At 42.1% G+C, this 18,557-nt stretch overlaps 3 protein-coding genes across 4 annotated transcripts; all 3 read left to right on the top strand.

Annotated features, from left to right (window-relative positions):
- The first annotated feature begins 1,688 nt into the window (after positions 1-1,688).
- Positions 1,689-18,016, top strand: LOC143475087 (myeloid-associated differentiation marker homolog). The gene is made up of 3 exons (XM_076972822.1): positions 1,689-1,871; positions 2,719-4,365; positions 16,444-18,016. The coding sequence occupies exon 2, from the start codon at positions 2,883-2,885 to the stop codon at positions 3,762-3,764; it is 882 nt and encodes a 293-aa protein (XP_076828937.1). The 5' UTR covers positions 1,689-1,871; positions 2,719-2,882; the 3' UTR covers positions 3,765-4,365; positions 16,444-18,016.
- Positions 4,338-8,536, top strand: LOC143475086 (myeloid-associated differentiation marker homolog). The gene is made up of 2 exons (XM_076972821.1): positions 4,338-4,467; positions 5,962-8,536. The coding sequence occupies exon 2, from the start codon at positions 6,163-6,165 to the stop codon at positions 7,084-7,086; it is 924 nt and encodes a 307-aa protein (XP_076828936.1). The 5' UTR covers positions 4,338-4,467; positions 5,962-6,162; the 3' UTR covers positions 7,087-8,536.
- LOC143475614 (uncharacterized) lies at positions 9,559-12,539 on the top strand. 2 transcript variants are annotated; one of them, XM_076973491.1, is made up of 4 exons: positions 9,559-9,681; positions 9,762-9,817; positions 9,916-11,862; positions 12,003-12,166. In XM_076973491.1, exons 1-4 carry the CDS (start codon positions 9,662-9,664, stop codon positions 12,026-12,028), a joined length of 2,049 nt encoding a protein of 682 aa, XP_076829606.1. In that variant the 5' UTR covers positions 9,559-9,661; the 3' UTR covers positions 12,029-12,166. The 2 variants fall into 2 exon arrangements, with proteins under 2 accessions (XP_076829606.1, XP_076829605.1); XM_076973490.1 differs by having other exon boundaries at positions 9,560-9,681; positions 9,916-12,539.
- Positions 18,017-18,557: the final 541 nt, after the last annotated feature.

Below are 18,557 nucleotides of genomic sequence, written 5' to 3'. Positions count from 1 at the left end.
AGGTACCGCTGAGCAAGGCCCTTAACCCTCAATTGCTCACTTGTATAAAAATGAGATAAAAATGTAAGTCACTCTGGATAAGGGCGTCTGCCAAATGCCATAAATGTAAATACATGTAGTCTGCATTTGTATGTAGAAGCAGCCTATTGTGTTGCTTACTTTCTTCAAATGTTGCTGCCATGTACCTTGCGGGCTCAATGTGCATTATACAGAGCCATGTGTCATGCTCAATCTAACGTGTGAGAGGCTATCCATAAAATGTGAATAATGTATTACAGTGTTTTGCAGGGTTCAAACATCTAAGTAAACTACAACTCATTTGTCACTGTGATAACTGTCAGTTATGAGAACTCGTTGGCCTCAAACTGCTTATAGATAGATTCTTTATTGATTTATAGGAAATTTAGCAGCCAGCTGCAGACACACAACACTGTACAGTAATAGTAGTTAGGGTGAAGACATTATAACAATACAAATACATTTAAAAGATCCAAATCCAGGAGGTACAAGTAACAGCATATAGTGACCATATAATAAATTATTAAAAGTGTGCATATATTGGCACAGAATAAAAATGTCTAGTGTCCAGATGTGCAAGATGCTTATGACATTGTCAGCAGTTCTTCTAAACGGGGATATTGTGAGTGATGTCATGTGTTAGTGAATCACTTACTGTATGTTGCGTAAACAACATCACGCAAGTGTTGTTTTCTGTGATTTTTCATACAGCAGGAATTTGGCTTCCTCACATTATCTTCTGATGTTTTCCATTCCTTGATCAGAAGGCTAAGTGTACCTGAATCTGCCCAAAGCCACCAGGAAAATAACCTATTTAAGCTTCAGTGATAGTATGCTAACAGGCTACAATGCTAGTTTAAAGGGCTCCTTTAATCTGAACTTAAAGTTACCTGTAAAGCTATATCCACATTAAAATATATGGTTGAAAAACTAAGATCATGTTGTTCAAGATTTGATGCAGAGAAAAAAACAAAGTATTCAGGCCCAGGAGAGGTTTCTAAAAGTAGAACAGTGACCCTCCCCCCAACCCTCCAAATACTGACTTGTATTTTGACAGTTGGAAAATGATGTGATGTGAGTCTTCAACATGTAGCAACTTCAGATGTTAGTTAAGATATGACAATTTGAATGATATATAGTCTACAGCATGGTATCACAACAACATCAAAAAGTGGATGGTGTCACTAATACAAAGGTCATGGGTTCAGTTCCTAGGGAGCACATCTCATTCTGATAAATGTAGAGATATCTCAATTAGAGTGAGTGCCCAGTGCTGTGAAACAGGAGCCGTGTAAATCTGTTACTATTTACTCACTCTCTGCCTATGGAACCAGCTATTCAAAAGAAATGTAGTAGGATCATAGTAATTGTATCAAATCAGAAAATCACATATTTTCAAAAACAAATTGTATCTCAACATAATTTGGCTTGCCCTAACGTCACTTTTTCCTGTAAAGGTTTTTTTTTACAGTGGTCGTTTCCTTATGATAAAACTTGGGGACATTAGCATTAAATAATAACTAGCGGTCAAACAGTCCAATACATAAGATAACCACAGTCGTATGTATGAAACTGCCGCAACAGAAAAAGAGTATTCTTGTTCTTCCTAGAATTTGTGCTGCGCAGTTGGTTAAATTATCTAGACTATATTAACAATATTAGGATTTACAAGGCTAACCAACCCCGTCTGATCCTCGGCTTACGTTTCAAGAGGAGAGCGCGGTTTAGGACCTAATTTGGTCAAAACTGGGCGTGGAGGAGCGAGTTCAGAGACGGAACAAAGCATCTGGGAGCTTCGCATACCTTTTCATTATTAGAAAAAGACAAATAGCGGAGTGAAATTCTTCGAAAAGGTAGGCAGTTTATTGAGCTTTATGTCAAAGTAACCTTCATCAGGATAACATTACTGGATTATGGGCCCAGACTGTTGCAGCGTGTCTTAAAGTTAAGCGAAATGTTTCGCTCAGGAAGATCACTCAACACATCTTGCTTGGAAAGAAAAAAATATCTGTTTGAATGTAGCTTATAAACGCCTTTGAATCGGCCTTATGCATCGTTTAAAATATTCCGGAGTAACATTATCTCACATAACGGATATTTACACTAAGTTACTCTCTCAATTGCTGACTATTTTTTAAATTAAACCTAAATTAGTGTTAATTAAACTTAAATGAGGCTTAATATTTGCTCTGTTCCTTAGCTGGAAATGACTTAAAATAGTCTTCTCTCCGCCCACCATGAGACGCAAACGCGCTATTTCGCAAATTTCAGGCGAAATAAACTTTTCGGGCAGAAAATTCGAACAAACATACATTTAATGCCCCTGCAGTAACCTCATTAACCACCGCGTTTCGGTTTTATGTCGACCATGTTGTGAAGTTACGCCAGCCACACCTATGTACCACATCCGTTAGCTTCCCCATACCCCGAATTAGTTTCATATCTACATAAATCCAAGTTAAATCTGCGAGAGAAAGATAATGTGTGCGAATGAAATGTTCGTAATAAACGAGAGCGAGATACGAAGTGCAATATGTAATAGATGTAAGTTGCATTTGTAATCTGAATGGAAGCTGAGGGGTCGCGCGCACGCCTCTCCTGTTATGTCTGTGCTCGTCCAAATACGAAAACTACGCAAACGCGCGCTGCGTTTAATTCAAAACACCAGAATCTTAACTTTTTGTCTCTTCATACTTGCAGGTTTTCCTGAACACAGAACAGAAGAGTCAGCCTCCTAGAGAAATTTCCAGAATTTCCACTTGTACAACAAAAAGATCTGTTTTTTTTTGTTTGTTTGTTTTTTTTATAACCAGAACTGCAGAACACACCTCAAGCATCCACACTTCTTGGATTAAACTGACATCATGGCCTTGGTAGTCCTGGCCCCATCCCGCCTACTGTGGGCTCGTTTGGTAGCCCTGGTTTTCGCATGTGTGGCGTTCAGCTTGGCCGCACACGGAGCGGGCCTGAGCGGGGGCATGTACGACTGGTGCATGTTCTGCTGGGTGTTCAGCTTCGCCGGAACCCTGTTGGTGGTGCTGGTGGAGCTCCTGGGTCTGCAGACGCGGATGCCCGTGTCCTGGACCAACTTCCCAATCACGTTCGCCTGCTACGCAGCTCTTTTCTGCCTCTGTGCCTCCATCATCTTCCCCCTCCATTTCCTCAAAGACACCAAAGTCTACGGCGAGGCCCGCAGTTATAGGATCGCCAGCACCGTCTTCTCCTGCCTGGCCACCATCGCGTACGCCGTGGAGGTGAGCTTGACCCGGGCGCGCCCCGGCGAAGTGGCGGGCTACATGGCGACGGTGCCTGGCTTGCTCAAGGTGTGCGAGACCTTCGTGGCCAGCATCATCTTCGTCTTCATCAGCGAGCCCATATCCTACGCACATTACGACGCACTGAAATGGTGCATGGCTGTCTACTGTATTTGCTTTATCGTATCAGCAGCCATTGTGGTTCTGTGCGTCGGCGAGTGTACCGGGTTCCTTCCTTTCCCGTTTGCCCGTTTCCTGTCCGTCTATGCCCTATTAGCCGTCGCGATGTACCTCACTGCTACGATTATCTGGCCAGTGTACCAGTTCGACAGCCGTTACTCCAGGACCAGTCCGGACTATTGCCGCATCTCTAGTGGATCTTGTGCATGGAATAAACTGGTCGCCATCGCTGTGCTGACCGCCGTCAACTTCCTGCTCTACCTGGCAGACCTGACGTACTCTGCCCGACTGGTGTTTGTAAGCACGTCGTGAAAGACTGGGCATCAAGTTCAGTGTGTTTCTTCTGCTGGTTTGTGTCTACCACTGTTGCCTCTGTGAAAGACCCACATACTGCTGAACTGAGATATGAGGTGTTTGCCGTTTCTTTGGGCTGCTTAGATGTGAAACCTGTATATCTGAACTTCATGTACTATTTTGCACAAGATGCATGTTGTATTATAGTATTTGATGTATTTTAATTCAGTTTTTATTGAGCACGGTATTCCAAAATGAACGTATTGGAACCATGGCAAGCAGTTTTTCAGTGTTCAGTGCTTGTGTATGTTTTATACATTCTCACTAAATTCAGTCATCACTCATTACACGTGAGCTTAAAGTTGTTTGCTACAGTATTATGTGAATAAATAACTATTCTCACATATTTGGAGTGGTGATATTTTGCATTTCCTGATGCCAAAGCGCAAAGAAAGATGTACCAAGATTACAGTTATGTACACTGGGTGAAGAAGACCAGTTGATTTAGATTAATAATTATGGGAGTGTCCTCTGAAGAAGAAGGAGGGACTATCTTTAGTCACCATAAGCATTTTAGCTATGCTGTCAAACCTCTGTTCAGTGCTATTCTGGATCTAAAGTGAGTATCATTTTATTTCCATGGCTTTAAGTAGAAAATACCAGTTAAACATTGTAAATGGAATGAATTTTGCTGTAGGAGTCCTGAAGAGAAACTGAAGGAGTGAGTGAATATTTTCATTAAATCCTGTGTTTCTGCTCTCACGTTGCAATGGATTTGTTTTGGATCAAAGACACGTAAAGTCCATTATTGTGGTATTTGTACAATAAATGCATGGGCGATTGCTTGGATTGTTAAATCATAAGTTATTTTAATTTTTAAATGTAACTATTATAACTTTCTATTCTGTGAAAGCGAAACTTAGCTGCTGTACTGTGTCACGGTTTCTCCGCCCCTCCACGTGTCGGTGTTTTTGTTGTCTATTTGTTAACGTAATTTATTTTAGCTGTGTCTCGTTTGGTTTGTCGTTAGCTCGTGTATTTATGTTGCTTTGTGTTCGGTCTGTTTAGTTAATGTGCGAAGTGTGTTTATTGAGCGTTTGCGCATATTGTGTTATTTGGAAGTCGTGTTGGGCTTATTTATACATTTGTGTGAGAGTTAGTTTGGTTCTATGCTCTTGAGTGTATACTTGGTTCATAGTTTGTCTTGTTTGTTTGTTTATGCCCGTTGATGTACGTTCGTTTGTTCTAGCATGTTTCCACGTTTAACCGTGTAGTAAAGTCTCTGTTAGCTGGTCCCTCTGTCTTGTTGTCTTTTTGGTACTGTTTGTTCGCTCGTCGTTCTCGTGTTTTCCGTGTCTTTTCACAACTTATGTGAAGTTGTCGAAGTTAAACGCGAACCCATTTTGATATAAACTGTTCTCCTCAGCAAGTGTGTCCGCCCCACTGAGTGTGCAACAACCACGTTTCACACTGCTTTACAAAGGACTTTGTGCTTCCTTATATATTTATATGTATGGCACCTTTCCAACATACGTGCAACTCAAAATGCTTTAGGCTACAGAGTAAAATTAGAAGAAAACAATAAAATGGCATAACTATTAAAATAGAAGAAAAACAATGTAATTAAGTAAAATATGATAAAACAATAAACCATTGAAGCTTCCTAACTAGCTTCCTGCAAATCTAAACAGGAAGGTTTTGATTCTCTCCCTGAATGGGTCAGGACCCTTGCTGCAGCGTTCTGAACTTGCTGTAGGTGTGAAATTAAGTTCTTTGGGAGAGCAGTTAAAACAGTGGTACAATGACCTAGCATGGATGTTACAAGTTACATAAACATTCATCGGAATTCAGAACATAAAAGGAGGAAGTATATCAGAGTTTCTGTTCATTAAGATGCCGTATTGCCAATTGTGATTTTCACTTCAGTCGGAATTAGTCCTCTGCGTTTATTCATTTGCATGGTGAGAACACGCACACATACACAAGTGATGGCTCTGGTACACACGTTCCTAGAGCGGTGGGGAGCCCTAGCAGTTGGAGCGTTTGGGGTTAAGTGACTTGTTCAAGGGCACCTCAGTTATGCCGTAATGCCTGGGAATTGAACCCACGACCCTCCGGTCACAATACCTGTTCCCAATATGTAATGTAGCATGTTTTTGTACATTAAAATATTTGTTGCAGTTAAGACCCAGATGTGCTTTGTTTCTTTTAACAGCGTGAAAGACCCATTCATATCCTGCCCAGCCCTGGCAGACAGTTTTTCCATCGGCCCTCAAGATCTGCAGGAAGATCTCCTGTCGTTCAGCTGGTGAAGGAGAAGTAATCAGTGGTGTCAAACTAACATCAACTGATCAGTTATCCGTGATATCAGTTTGGGGTTGTAGGAGCTGCTCTGTGGTTCTTTTACCATCCGATCATGGCCTTTCATCACTGGGTGCGCCTGGGCGCTGTGGTCTCCTCTTGTGTGGTGCTTGGCCTGGTTACACATGTCGGAGGCCTGGGTGGAGGTTTAGGAGCATGGTGTATGTTTTGTTGGGCCTTCAGCCTCGCCGGCACACTTCTCATCTCACTGTTGCAGATATTTAATGTGAATATGAACATTTGCAATATGGAAGGATTCAATCGTGAATTCTGGGACAACGTTTCCGCCACCTTCTTCAGCTGTGCGGCGTTGCTCTGTCTCTCCACCTCCATCATCTTCCCCTCCAACTTCCTGAAGGGCCATCAGAACTACGACGTGCACAACCACCGTGCAGCGGCCGAGTTCTTCTCGTGTGTGTCCACGCTGATGTACGTGGCTGAGGTACAGATTGCAAGGGCGCAGCCGACCTGCTACATGGCCACCACACGGGGCATATTGAAGGTGTGCCAAACCTTTGTTGCAGGCTTCATCCTCTTCTTCATCAGCAACCCAGTGTTGTACGCAGACCAGGCAGCAGTGCAGTGGTGCATGGCTGTCTATTGCATCTGCTTCATCTGGTCAATGGCCAGGATCCTGAGACGCTTGTTTTGTAACCAAAGAGACCTGACGTGTGTGAAAAGTGTATATGTGTGCGTGTCTCTGATGTACCTGAGTGCCGCGATCACCTGGCCTGTGTTCAAACTCAACAGCCACTATCCGAGCCCAATCAATCCACCCGGGCCCTGCCCGGAGGTCATGGGACTCTGTCCTTGGGGACAGGAAGTAGTGGTAACTGTATTAACCGCCCTCAACTTCTTACTTTACTTCTTTTGTACATGCTGTTTATACATCTCGAATGATGATGACCAGCAGTACAGATTAGCCACACTCAGCCACACAATCTCAGCTACACTCTCAATAGGATACAATACAATTTAATGTCTCTTCATCACGACACACATCAGAACTGAGCAGATGGCTTCTGGGCCAGCGTGGGACATGCACAAAGCCGGAGTGGCTAATCGGGAGATTCGGGAGGATTCCCGATGGGCCGGTTCATGTTAATCTCCAGTTTGGGCCGATTGGGAGGGAAAAATAATTTTGGGCCGGATTTGGTCATAAAACTCCCGGGCTGAAAAAGTGTCCCACTCCGGCCCTGGACATGCACCTCACCTACAGAGTCTGAATTTACCAGAATTTGTGATTTTCATGTAGCATTTTTATTGGTATTACACTTGTATGAATCAGTTAAATGAAAATAAGTTTGAGGAGAGCACATATTTGCTATATGGTACATGTAGCCATTAAATACTCTAATACTGTTAAATACTCTATAATTACTGTCAGTGTACTTTCAGTGACAGTGTACATACTGTAACAGTAGTCACTTCTCTTTGAATTACACTTTGAATTATTTTTTATAACACTTTAAAATAATTTAAAAAATACAAACAGTACCATAGCTAGGTTTTCTAGCTTAGTCAGAAAAAATAGAACTTTGCTTCAAGTGTGCACACAAAAATTACTTGAGGGTAATACTGACACTTTATCATTAAAAAAACTAGTAAGCCCATCCAGCAGGCCACTGGAACTAGTCTAGTCACACCATTGAAAAGATAGTAATGCCAAGAACAATATAAGCACTTTATTTCTGATCTTGATTACGATGTCTACACCTCATACAATAATCTCTAGAAAATGTAAAGTATTCAATAATAAAATATTTAATGTGGTAGGCAAACTACTATATGTCAATAATACCTGATTTTCAATCTGTGGGCTGCCGCCATCCAGTGGACAGAAGCGGTACTGCTAAGAATTGAATTATTTTTTCATTCTTTTTCATTTTTGCAATTTAAAATTCATTCCAACATACATACATATTTCAACAAACTATCTTCAGATGTGATAGAGACTATGTAAATTATTTGTAAAAGTTAAACATGTAGGTTGATCTCATTTATTGGTCTGGCTCTATGAGGCTTCATCGAAATGCTGCACTTTCCTCCTATACAGTAGGCCAAACCAGTATGTGATAAAGGGTAGTATGTCCGAATACATAGTATGCACTAAACAGTAAGGGAAAAGTACCCAGATGGCTTACTGAATCGGGAGCCATTTTGAAGCATGTGATTGCAGCACGCTGTCCTATCCCATGAGTATTTAACTATGATCATGTGACATCATATGTTATATCATGTAGGTAAAATGGCAGACGTAGTATGTCTGAGGTTGTATGCATACTGCCCAGTCGCCTACTGAAAGGACATACTTCATTGAAATCTAGTGTGTACTGCCTAAATATTCTAAATTTCTGAGGGGTTTTCATTAGTTATCAGTTATAATCATCAAATTCAAATAAATAAACACTTGAAATATACCAGTCTGTGTGTAATGAATGAGTTTAATATACAAGTTTCACTCTTTGAAATAAATCAACTTTTTCATGATATTCTAATTTTATGACCAACACCTGTATCAATTGCAACAACTGAGGACGTATGAGCTGTTGAGTCAGTTCTATAATGCAGTCATAGAATCTGTGCACGTCTGTCATGGTCTGGTTCAGAGCAGCCATCGGAACACACTGCAGCAGACAGTAAGAACAGCAGAAATTATCCTCGGTACTCTGCTGCCTTCCCCTATGAATTTTACTCCTCAAGAACCAGGAAACCCATTACAAATTACTCTATTATTCAAAGGACATTAAATTGCACAAAGCCTAATTATAACATTGTTGGATTTTCAGGGGCTTTAGCAGTTGTTGTAATAGAGGATGAGCAGACCTTCATTAGTGCATCATGAATCAAGAAGATCAGTGTTGTGATCAAAATACCCTTATCTTAAAAATAATCAAAACACAGATTAGCTTTTGAGCTTCACCACAAATTTGCGCAGTTCTATGTACTTTATATTACCATCCACAAAACATTTTATTCAAATATATGACTGTGTACGTGGGCAATTCATTGACTTTAAACTATCACATGATTTGCATTTGTAATAAAATACAACTAATGATTTACTTTTTAATGTGGTTAAGGTCTCTTGAAGCTAGTAAAGAAATCCTTCCTGTTTTGTACCATAAACCAAAAAATCTTGGCATATGGGAGCTCAATCCAATTTAACAGCCTTTCTGTCCATCTCAAGGCCATGACTCTACAGCTCCTGTAAAAGAAAGAAAAATAGAACGATGCCAAATCCAACTATGTGACAGGCAAACAAATCAAAACCGAATGGGACATTAAGGCCTGTAAAAGAAAAGTATTGTAAAAACATAGCATTACTGTTTGCTCACCATCACTTACTGTATTTTTTTCTTTGGGTAGGGGGGGTGTTAGTCACTCATTGGTTCAAATAGTTGGTGACGCAACTGCTGAAAATAATCTGAACAGGTGATTGTCATCAGCTACCTTTAATGAGAGGCTTAAATGGTATGCAGGTGGGTGAGTAAGTTGTGTCTGTGTGTGCTGCTCACAGAAAGAAGTGGTGCTGTGGTTTAAAATCCAGTGGCATGATGTGGTGGAACAGAAGGTACTAATATTTTGTGGTTTGCCAGTGTATATACTTAAACCATTGGGTTGCTTCCATGTGTAAACATTCTTGTCTTGTAGGCTATGGTTACTTCTCAGTGCTGTATTTCTGTTGAGGGATACAGAGGGGCTGGGAGGTGAGACACTGGCCATACTGGACCACAGACTTTAAAGCCTTGTGCATGTGTTCAAAGCTACTAACAATCTTCTTTTACTTTGTTCCATCCCCTTTAAGTGTGGAATGCAATGGCTAAACTTCCCTACCAGACCAAGATGAAGAGATCCTCTTCTAGTGTTGTGTCCATGAAACGTACTCCTCCGTTCCCTCAGCAAGTGCTAGAATCCAGCCGGACTCTGTCAAGTTGTGTTTCTGACACTCAAATGGCTTCTTTAGAAGCTCAGACCGCAAGTGGGTCTACTGCATATCACCAGTCTGTGCCCCAAACTGACCAGCCGTTTCCTGGATTTGTATCCCAAACCCAGTTGCAGGGTTCCTCTAGTAATGTTCAAGCTCTGTTTCAGGGGCACAGCTCCACGAGTGTCCTTGGCACCCCTCAGATATCCAGTAGCTTTTTTCAGCAAGGTGTGAGGCATCAGGGGTCTTCTGGCAGCATATCAGCTGTATCCAGTGCTGAGGATTTCCCCAGGTGGTCCACTGGTTCAAGGGTGCAGACTACACCTGTCCATTCTACTCCTACCTATCAAGGTGGTTATGTCCCTCAGTCGTCGGGCCTGTTAAAGAAGCCCCAACCATCTAGTTATGTTCCTTCCCCTCTTCAATCTCAAAACTACCCACCTCTTCCTCCTTCACAGACCAGGCTAGTTGGTAAGCATGCGTCTCAAACCAAGACTGGAGATGTATTTGATTCACCTTCTCAAAGTAGCTATGCTGGCCAGTATACGAGTTCCAGGTGGCCTGCCTCACAACCAGTGGGCCAAAGCCCAAGTCTCCTGGCAACATTAGCTTTGGCTCTTCAAGGCTCCAGTGCGAGTTCTGCTCTTGCTTCTACCAGTGGTCATGCATTAGGAAGTAGCAGTCCCTCAAGTGGAGGGCTTCCTTCTCAGACTGCAAGCACATGGTGGACATCTAACGTGCAGCATGCCCAGTCCCAGTCCCAGAGCTCTAGTGCTGGTGAACCTTCAGTCAGCCAGCAGTCTGGCAGGGATGCTCCTCAAACAAGCAGTAGTGGCTATCCTGCATCTTCATATTCCCAGTACGTGAGCACCCGGCAGTCCTCTAGCCATGACCAGCCTGCTGGGTCCCAGACGCTGGGCTCCAGTGTGAGTTCTTGTGGCAACCAGAAATCTGCAATGGATGCTGCACAACAAGGCAGTAGCACCTCACATGGGGCTCCTCCTCCTTGGGTTGTAAGTACATGGAAAGTATCTAACATGCCGTCTGCCCAGTCCCAGAAGCAGAGTGCTAGTGCTGGTTTGACCCCCAACATCCAACCACATGCCAGTGACCTGCCACAAACTGACTATTCTGGACCTCACCCTGCCCAGGGTGCCAGTAAATGGCAGCCTAGTAGCCGCCCCTATCTTGCTCTCCAGACAGCACAGACCCACATGCAGGGTTCCAGTGTGAGTTCTGGTTTGACCTCTGCCAGCCAACAGTTTGCCAGTGATTCAGCACAAGGCAGCAGTGCCTACTGGGTCCATCCTCGGGGTGAAAGTACATGGCAGATGGTGAGCAAGACGTCCCCAGTGCAGCACCACCGTGGTGCTCTGACCACAACCAGCCAGCAGTCTGGCATGGATGTGCCACAGAAAAGCAGCGGCTATTCCCAGGGTGTGAGTGTACAGCTGCCCTCTAGCCGTGATCAGACTGCTCCCTCCCAGACGGCGGGCTCCAGTGTGAGTTCTTGTAGCCGCCAGCAATCAGCCAGGGATACGGCGCAAAGTAGCACTACCTCGTATGGAGCATCTAGTGTGCCATCTGTCCAGACCTGGGTTTCCAGTGTGAGCTCTGGTACATCTTCCAAGGATGCTGCACAAAGCAGTACCTCGTATGAAGTTCTTCCTTCTTGGAGTGCAATCACAGGCCCAACATGGAGCCAGCAGCCTGCATTGAAGACTGGCCTGTCCCAGATGGATGGTTCCAGTGTGATCTCAGACCAGCCATATGTCGGTGGTTCAGCACAAAAAATTAGCAGCTACTATGGATCTCCATCTGCCAAGGGTGAGGGCAAATGGCAGCCTATGGGTCACAACCCTGTTCTACAGACTGCTGTGGCCCAGATTCAGGGTTCCAGTGCAGGTTCTGGCTTTGTATCTGCCAGTGACTCTGCACAAAATCATGGCAGTGTCTTTTATCCTCAGGTTGTGAGTACATGGCAAACATCTAGTCTGCCATCTACCCAGTCCCAGAAGCAGAGTGCCGGTACTGGCGTCACTACCGACATCCAGCCTTATGCCAGTGATCTGCAAAAAAAGGCAGCAGCTACTATGGACCCCTGCCTACCCAGGATACAAGTGTCCAGCAGAACAAAACGCAGAGTGCTGGGTTGAGCTCAATCACCCAGCTGTCAAGCAAGGACGTACCTCAAAAAAGCAGCAGCCATTATGGACCTGTGTATTCCCAGGGTGCTGGTACATGGCAGCCCTCTAGCCATGGTCAGACTGCCCAGACCCAAATGCAGGGCTCCTCCAGTGTATACAGTGCTTCTCAAGGTTCATCCAGCTACAGTTTCACTCAGGACTTGCCTGGCTCTTCATACCATGGTGGATCCAAAATGCCTACTAACCAGTTTGGGTGGACTGTCAAGAACTAAGTCTATAATGCTGTCTTATTATGGGCTGCTGAGTTCTTGGTTGTCATGGTTCCTTAAATAAAATGCTCGAGCACTTGTTAAAGCACTTCTGGTTTGTGACCTGGTTCCTAGCTTTAAAAAAAGGCTTAATAAATTTGGTCTTGTTTTTCAAGGTGATGGGAGAGGTTGTTTTCCTGGTTTAGGATTTTAGCTGTGGTGTAAACTAAAATATACAAATGACTGTTTTGCTTTTTAATTAAATGTACTCTTTTGATCTCTGCCTAACCAACACCTAAATCCTAAGCTTGATTTTTGGAGATGCTAAAATTATTCTGCTAGGAAACAGCTTAAATATAAATTTAATTTGAAGTACAACAGTGAGTCTACATAATCCTTAATGTAGGCAAACGTCTGTAGATTTATGTAAAACCATTTTTTTAAGTGTCATGTTTCTTTAAATATTTTAGTGGCCACTATGACAATTTACGTGAGCAATACAAGGGAATAGTGATTCCACTGTATGGCAACATTAAATCTAAATCTGAGACACATCAGTCTGGGTATGGCTGCCGTTTATTTCACAAAGGCCCCATGTAATCATTTCAAGCATATAATGGATGGAGGAGGGGGGGGTGGGAGGAGGATTTAATGAGTAATGTGCGCAAACTAAAACTTGTGACGCTATCCAGATTAAGGATATAATAACCATCAGTCAACTGGTACAAAGGCACGACATATATAGACCAGTGACGGTGTATATATAACGGTCTCTGATATAGACGGACAAATGACCATCAAGTGGAGGGGATCCAGTGGTGTAGTCCTAAAAAATTAAGTGGGGGGTCGTTTTTGGTGTGGCGGTGTAGCGATTCTAAATTGTTAAGCGGCGGCGGGGGGGGGGGGGGGGGGGGGGTGGTTGACGATCGATCGCCAGGAGTTGGCGAATTACTAACGCATCGTGTATAAACCTAGCGTTTGACGCAACAGTCTCCGTGCCACTGTACAAGGGTCAGACAGTAAGGGGGGGTGCCTGTATATATATATATATATATATATATATATATATATATATATATATATATATATATATATATACCGTACCATGACACACACACACGTGTATGTATATATATATATATATATACACACACACACACACACACACAAACACAAGAGAAAAGCAGCCATTTCACCCAACCAATCACAATCAATTTAGTAACAAAATGGTTTTACACGATCTGCACTACAATTTTTTACCACTATATGTCGCTGTTGATTAGCAGACATCAGCAAAATCAGTTTAGTCTTTTTCATTATTCAGATAGACTGGCCAGCCCTTTTGTTTTCATGTCTAAATGGAGAATGATAAAGACTGGTACACGGTTCAAGTCTGCCCAGGTAATGTACCCATGAATTGTAAAAATAAAAAGGTAAAAATTGGCCCGCTGTATGACAGAGAGAGACAGAAAGACAGAGGGAGTGCGCGAGCGAGCGAGAAAAAACAAACGTAAATACATAACCGAAAGCGAAACTCGCGGCGCAGTTTGTGTCTTACTCCCTGCTGCTCCAAGAGCGGAACACAGAAACAGCATTAAGGTCGTTTGTGCTTCCTGTATTTGAGCGAGAGAGTTTTACACACGTCCAAGTTACACCAGTAAATCATTTTGGAAACGAAACGATGAACAGTGAGTAGCCATATTACCATATTTAATGTGTTTGAATAAATCCTACAATTCATATCGAAATGTGAAAGATGGATTACAAACGATATGGTTGCAACAGAAAAGACTTGACGTTTGTGCTGTTTAAGGGCAGTTTTACTTTATTTAATGCATCCATATAATTAGCTTCGTGTTACATACAGAAAGCTACTAGAAATAGGGGGGGGTTGAATTTACAAGAGTTATTATTTGCCTAATCACCCTGTATTATAACAACTTTCACAAACATAGAAAAATGTATAACAAGTTTCAGATCACATGACATGTCTTCAGTTTTTTTGCTGTAGCTATATACATTTGCTAAAGATCTACATGCAGCTTTAAACGACCACATTAATGGACATATACAACGAGGCAGATGTTTTTTCCTCTTTGAAAATGTGAGGACTTTTCATTCTCAGCAACCGATAACGTAACGAGTCAGGAGGCGGACACAATCGCTGCAGAGAACATTTATTTAAATCAGAGGCGGGACTAAAGCCCCCCCCCCGCACACAGCGAGCAACTAGCTGAGCAAACGGGCACGCGGGCTTAACTCCCGCGACCTCAACCTGGAAACACGTATGTCATTAGGCGCGGCATATTGATCAAACAAAACCTTACACATAATCACACAGTGACCCAAGGACAGCGATAACCACTCAGACAACAGTAGGCTAATAGAAGAGTAAAAAATTCGGATCACAATGTCTAACAGAACTGACAAGCAAGACATACGGAGAACATCACAAAAGCTTAACTAAGTATAAATATCATACAGAAAGAACAACCAAAACAAAGACAAGACTGAAGACATTACAACTAAATCAAAAAGACATAGTACATACAGACGACAAGTAAACAGTATAGACCAGACTAGAAAAGCATTTACTTATACCAACGTAGGAAAGTCAACAAGCAACCTGAATGAACTAAAGATGACACAAAGATACAAACTAGCTCAAACAGACTTTGACAACTCGAAACAAGACTGAGCATGGATGCCCTAGAAAGGCGAGACTACAGACACTCACGACATGAACCAACCTAACAAAATAGACCCACAAGGAAAGCATGACAATCACAACCCAAATAACTTAAAACAGCTGATAGGCATAACATTGAGCAGGGATTAACAAAAGGGGCGTGACGAATCATAGCAAATCAACCAAAGGAAAACTAAGGAGGAAACGAAGGCAGGATACCCACAAAGGGGGCGGAGCTAAACATTACAGATAACAACAATTTAATAAAAATCATAATTGATAAGATGAATTGAGGCACCACCCTAATTAATTGGGAAAAAATAATTAATTTCAATTAACATTTAAATGATTATTAATTTATTCGCAATTCATTAAAGTCAATACATTTGAGAGGTTTTTTGAGTACCAAAACTATTAATATTAATAAATTTCCCACTCAACTCACAAGTGTTATAACTAAGTGTACGTTTATGGGATGTACAGAGATAGAAAAACATGCCAACAAGATTATAATGATCATTCAGAGCAAGCTTATCAGAACATTGACGAAGGAAAACATTTATTAACCCACCAAGATTCATGTTAACAACGAAACATCTGTTGGATGATTATTTATGATTGTAGTTCCCATGATCCAGGCCCACCCTTTATTGTGGATCTAGGCCCGGGCTACTGGTGCTGGGTGATCCAGGATTAATTCCTAGAAGTTCTATTCAGAGACCAGACTCACAAAGTACCAACTCGACATTTAAACACTTGAATTTAGGGTCACAGTTCCAAATGTTAGAGGGTGAAGGGGTTAGAAAGTCAGGTTAGATGAAAAGACATCACGGTACGTGTCACGGTATGGCGGGCCACCTACTGGTCGCCCCCGACTACAGCGGCAGCTGACCTGTCAATTGTTGCGTTATGTGCGTCCCTCGGGTGGGCGGAGCCCATGATCCGTCTCACCTGAGGGTCGTTTGTTTGCCTATAAATGATATGTCTTTGTACCAGTTGACCGCTGGTTATTATATCCTTAATTTGGATCAGTTCACAGGTTTTGGTTTGCGCACTTTTTCAATTAAACCACTTTTCCCCTGAGACTTGGCGTGATTGCTTCCATTTTATTTCGCTCACCCTGCCCGTCACAGAAGGACAATTTATGGGTTTGTTGCTAGGCATCCTGGCACCTGAGGGGTCCTGGTTCTTCTTTCTGGGCCAAGGGTTAAAGAAATCTTTCTGAGCAGATCCAGGTTCCATATGAGAAATAAGTGTAATTTATCTTCTGTACACTCATCTACTTTTAACCAGTTAACTTTTAAAACTTTTTTTTATTACATAGGTCATTCCCAGCTGAGAACTTTACTCGTGGGAAGAAGTGGTGATGGCATAACCAGCACTAGAAACACCATCCTGGGAAATAAAACATCTGAGTCTAACGACGTCCAGAGGAGACAACTTACAGTTGTTGAAGCACCTGGACTTTTTGACACTAGAGTCACTAATGCACAGATCCAATATGAGATAGAAAAGTGTGTTGGAAAATGTACCCCGGGTCTACATACCATTCTCATCATTCTCAAAGTTGGTAGATACACAGCACAGGAAGGAAGAATCATCAAAGAGATTGAAGAACTATTTGGGGAGGAAGTCCTAAAATATTCCATAGTTCTCTTTACAAATGGAGATCAACTTGAAGATGGCCAGACCATTGGACAGTTTGTAAGGCAAAGCAGAGACCTACAGGACCTAGTAGATCAATGTGGAGGTCGTGTTCATGTTGTTGATAATAAGTACTGGAATAAGCAGCAGGATGGGTACAGGAGTAACAGGGTTCAGGTAGAGAAGATACTGAACACCATAGAGGAGATGGTGAAGGAGAATGGAGGAGAGTGTTACACCAATGAGATGTTACAGGATGTGAGAAAAAATAAAGAAAAGTGGGAAATAATGAGAAAATTTGAGAATGTTAGACGATGGGTGATAAAAAATATACACAGAAGACATTGGGCAGCTGTGATAATGGCTTCTGTGTTGGCCATAGGTGTTTATTGTCATTATTTCAGAGTATAATTATATAGGCTACAGTACAGTATAATATCTTATAAGAATCTAGTCATAATAGCAGGTTTCCTTAACAACTAATCAAAATGTGAGACTGGAAAACTGAGATATGTTCATTTATATATAATACAGTGAGTCCCCACTTAACGACGGGGTTAGAGACTGACGTGCATATGGCGTGAGAAAGAGCGATCGTGTTGCCGAGATGGGCTGCGGTGGAGGCTGCGCTGCCTCAGCTTATCGTACACAACACTCCACAACACCCCACTACACTCCACTACACTCCCCAACACTCCACTGTGCTGCCACTGCTCCTCCACGCACCACGTGAAATAAAAAAAAATGTCAGCCATAACTCCGGTCTGTCGTTAACCAGACCCGTCTTTAAGCGGGGACCCACTGTACGTACTTTTAATTTGTACATTATGGACTATGGATTATTGTTTAGCAATTTGAGGTAAGCAAGAAAACACTTTGAACAATGAAGGGTGTTATAGGGCATTATTGGGCTTGTTTACAATAGATAATTTATCTAATCTCTGAATTTTAAACAGCCAACACATGAACTTTTGCTCTCCCTGCCCTTGTTCAGGCCATGGTCCACACTTTCATCCCCATTAGGTGGACTACAAAATAGGGTCAGGCTTCACTAGAGCTATAGTTATTGATCTTGTATCATGACGTCATGAATTAAGACATTGGCTTATAATTATAAATGTCATTTCTGTGTTAATTAGTATCATTATAAGTTACAGATTAAACTGTTCTCTACATTTTCTTAATAGAACAATAAACATTCTGAGACAACTAACTGTGATAATAAATTTATGTGCCACGTTGGCCACACCTGACTCTCCTCTCGTGCTAGAGTCTGTTTGAGTTTGCGTTCGTGTGTGTCTGTGTATGTGTGCTGTCATCAATGTTATTTGTCCCATGTGTCCATTGTCTCTTTAAAGTCATGTGTTGCATGTGTGTGTTGTTTGGTCTTTGTGTATTTAGCTGTGCGTGTTTTCCTTGTCATTTGTCATACATTGTCATGAGTTGTCTTGGTTACGTGTTCATTCATTGTGGATACAAATTAAACTAAATAGACAATGTTCTAGGCATCTGGCTTCATCCCTCTGTTACCGTATGACTCTGTTTTCCTACCCTAGTAGGCTAGTAGGAAAGTACTTATGAATAAATTGAGGCAAACATGTTTGTAAAGATCATGTACTTTAAATCTTGTATTTTTACTGCCTTTGGCAGACACTCCAGAGTGACTTGCATATATATCAGTATGAGTGCCCTCTGGGCAGAGGTGTGTAGAGTATTCAACAGTTTTACTCAAGTAAAAGTACTGTTACTTGAACCAAATGTTACTCAAGTAAAATTAAAAGTATGCATCCAAAA

This window comes from Brachyhypopomus gauderio, chromosome 14 (assembly GCF_052324685.1).
Source record: "Brachyhypopomus gauderio isolate BG-103 chromosome 14, BGAUD_0.2, whole genome shotgun sequence".
NCBI lineage: Eukaryota > Metazoa > Chordata > Actinopteri > Gymnotiformes > Hypopomidae > Brachyhypopomus > Brachyhypopomus gauderio.
This window is presented reverse-complemented; position numbering and strand designations above follow the sequence as displayed.

What these genes read in the sequence shown, in the direction of transcription:
- LOC143475087 (XM_076972822.1), top strand. Translation starts at nt 2,883, where the DNA reads ATGGCCTTGGTAGTCCTGGCCCCATCCCGCCTACTGTGGGCTCGTTTG.
- LOC143475614 (XM_076973490.1), top strand. Translation starts at nt 9,662, where the DNA reads ATGATGTGGTGGAACAGAAG. An exon ending in ATGATGTGGTGGAACAGAAG is followed by an intron (nt 9,682 to 9,761) that starts GTACTAATATTT and finishes CTTGTCTTGTAG; the next exon opens with GCTATGGTTACTTCTCAGTG. An exon ending in GGATACAGAGGGGCTGGGAG is followed by an intron (nt 9,818 to 9,915) that starts GTGAGACACTGG and finishes ATCCCCTTTAAG; the next exon opens with TGTGGAATGCAATGGCTAAA.
- LOC143475086 (XM_076972821.1), top strand. Translation starts at nt 6,163, where the DNA reads ATGGCCTTTCATCACTGGGTGCGCCTGGGCGCTGTGGTCTCCTCTTGT.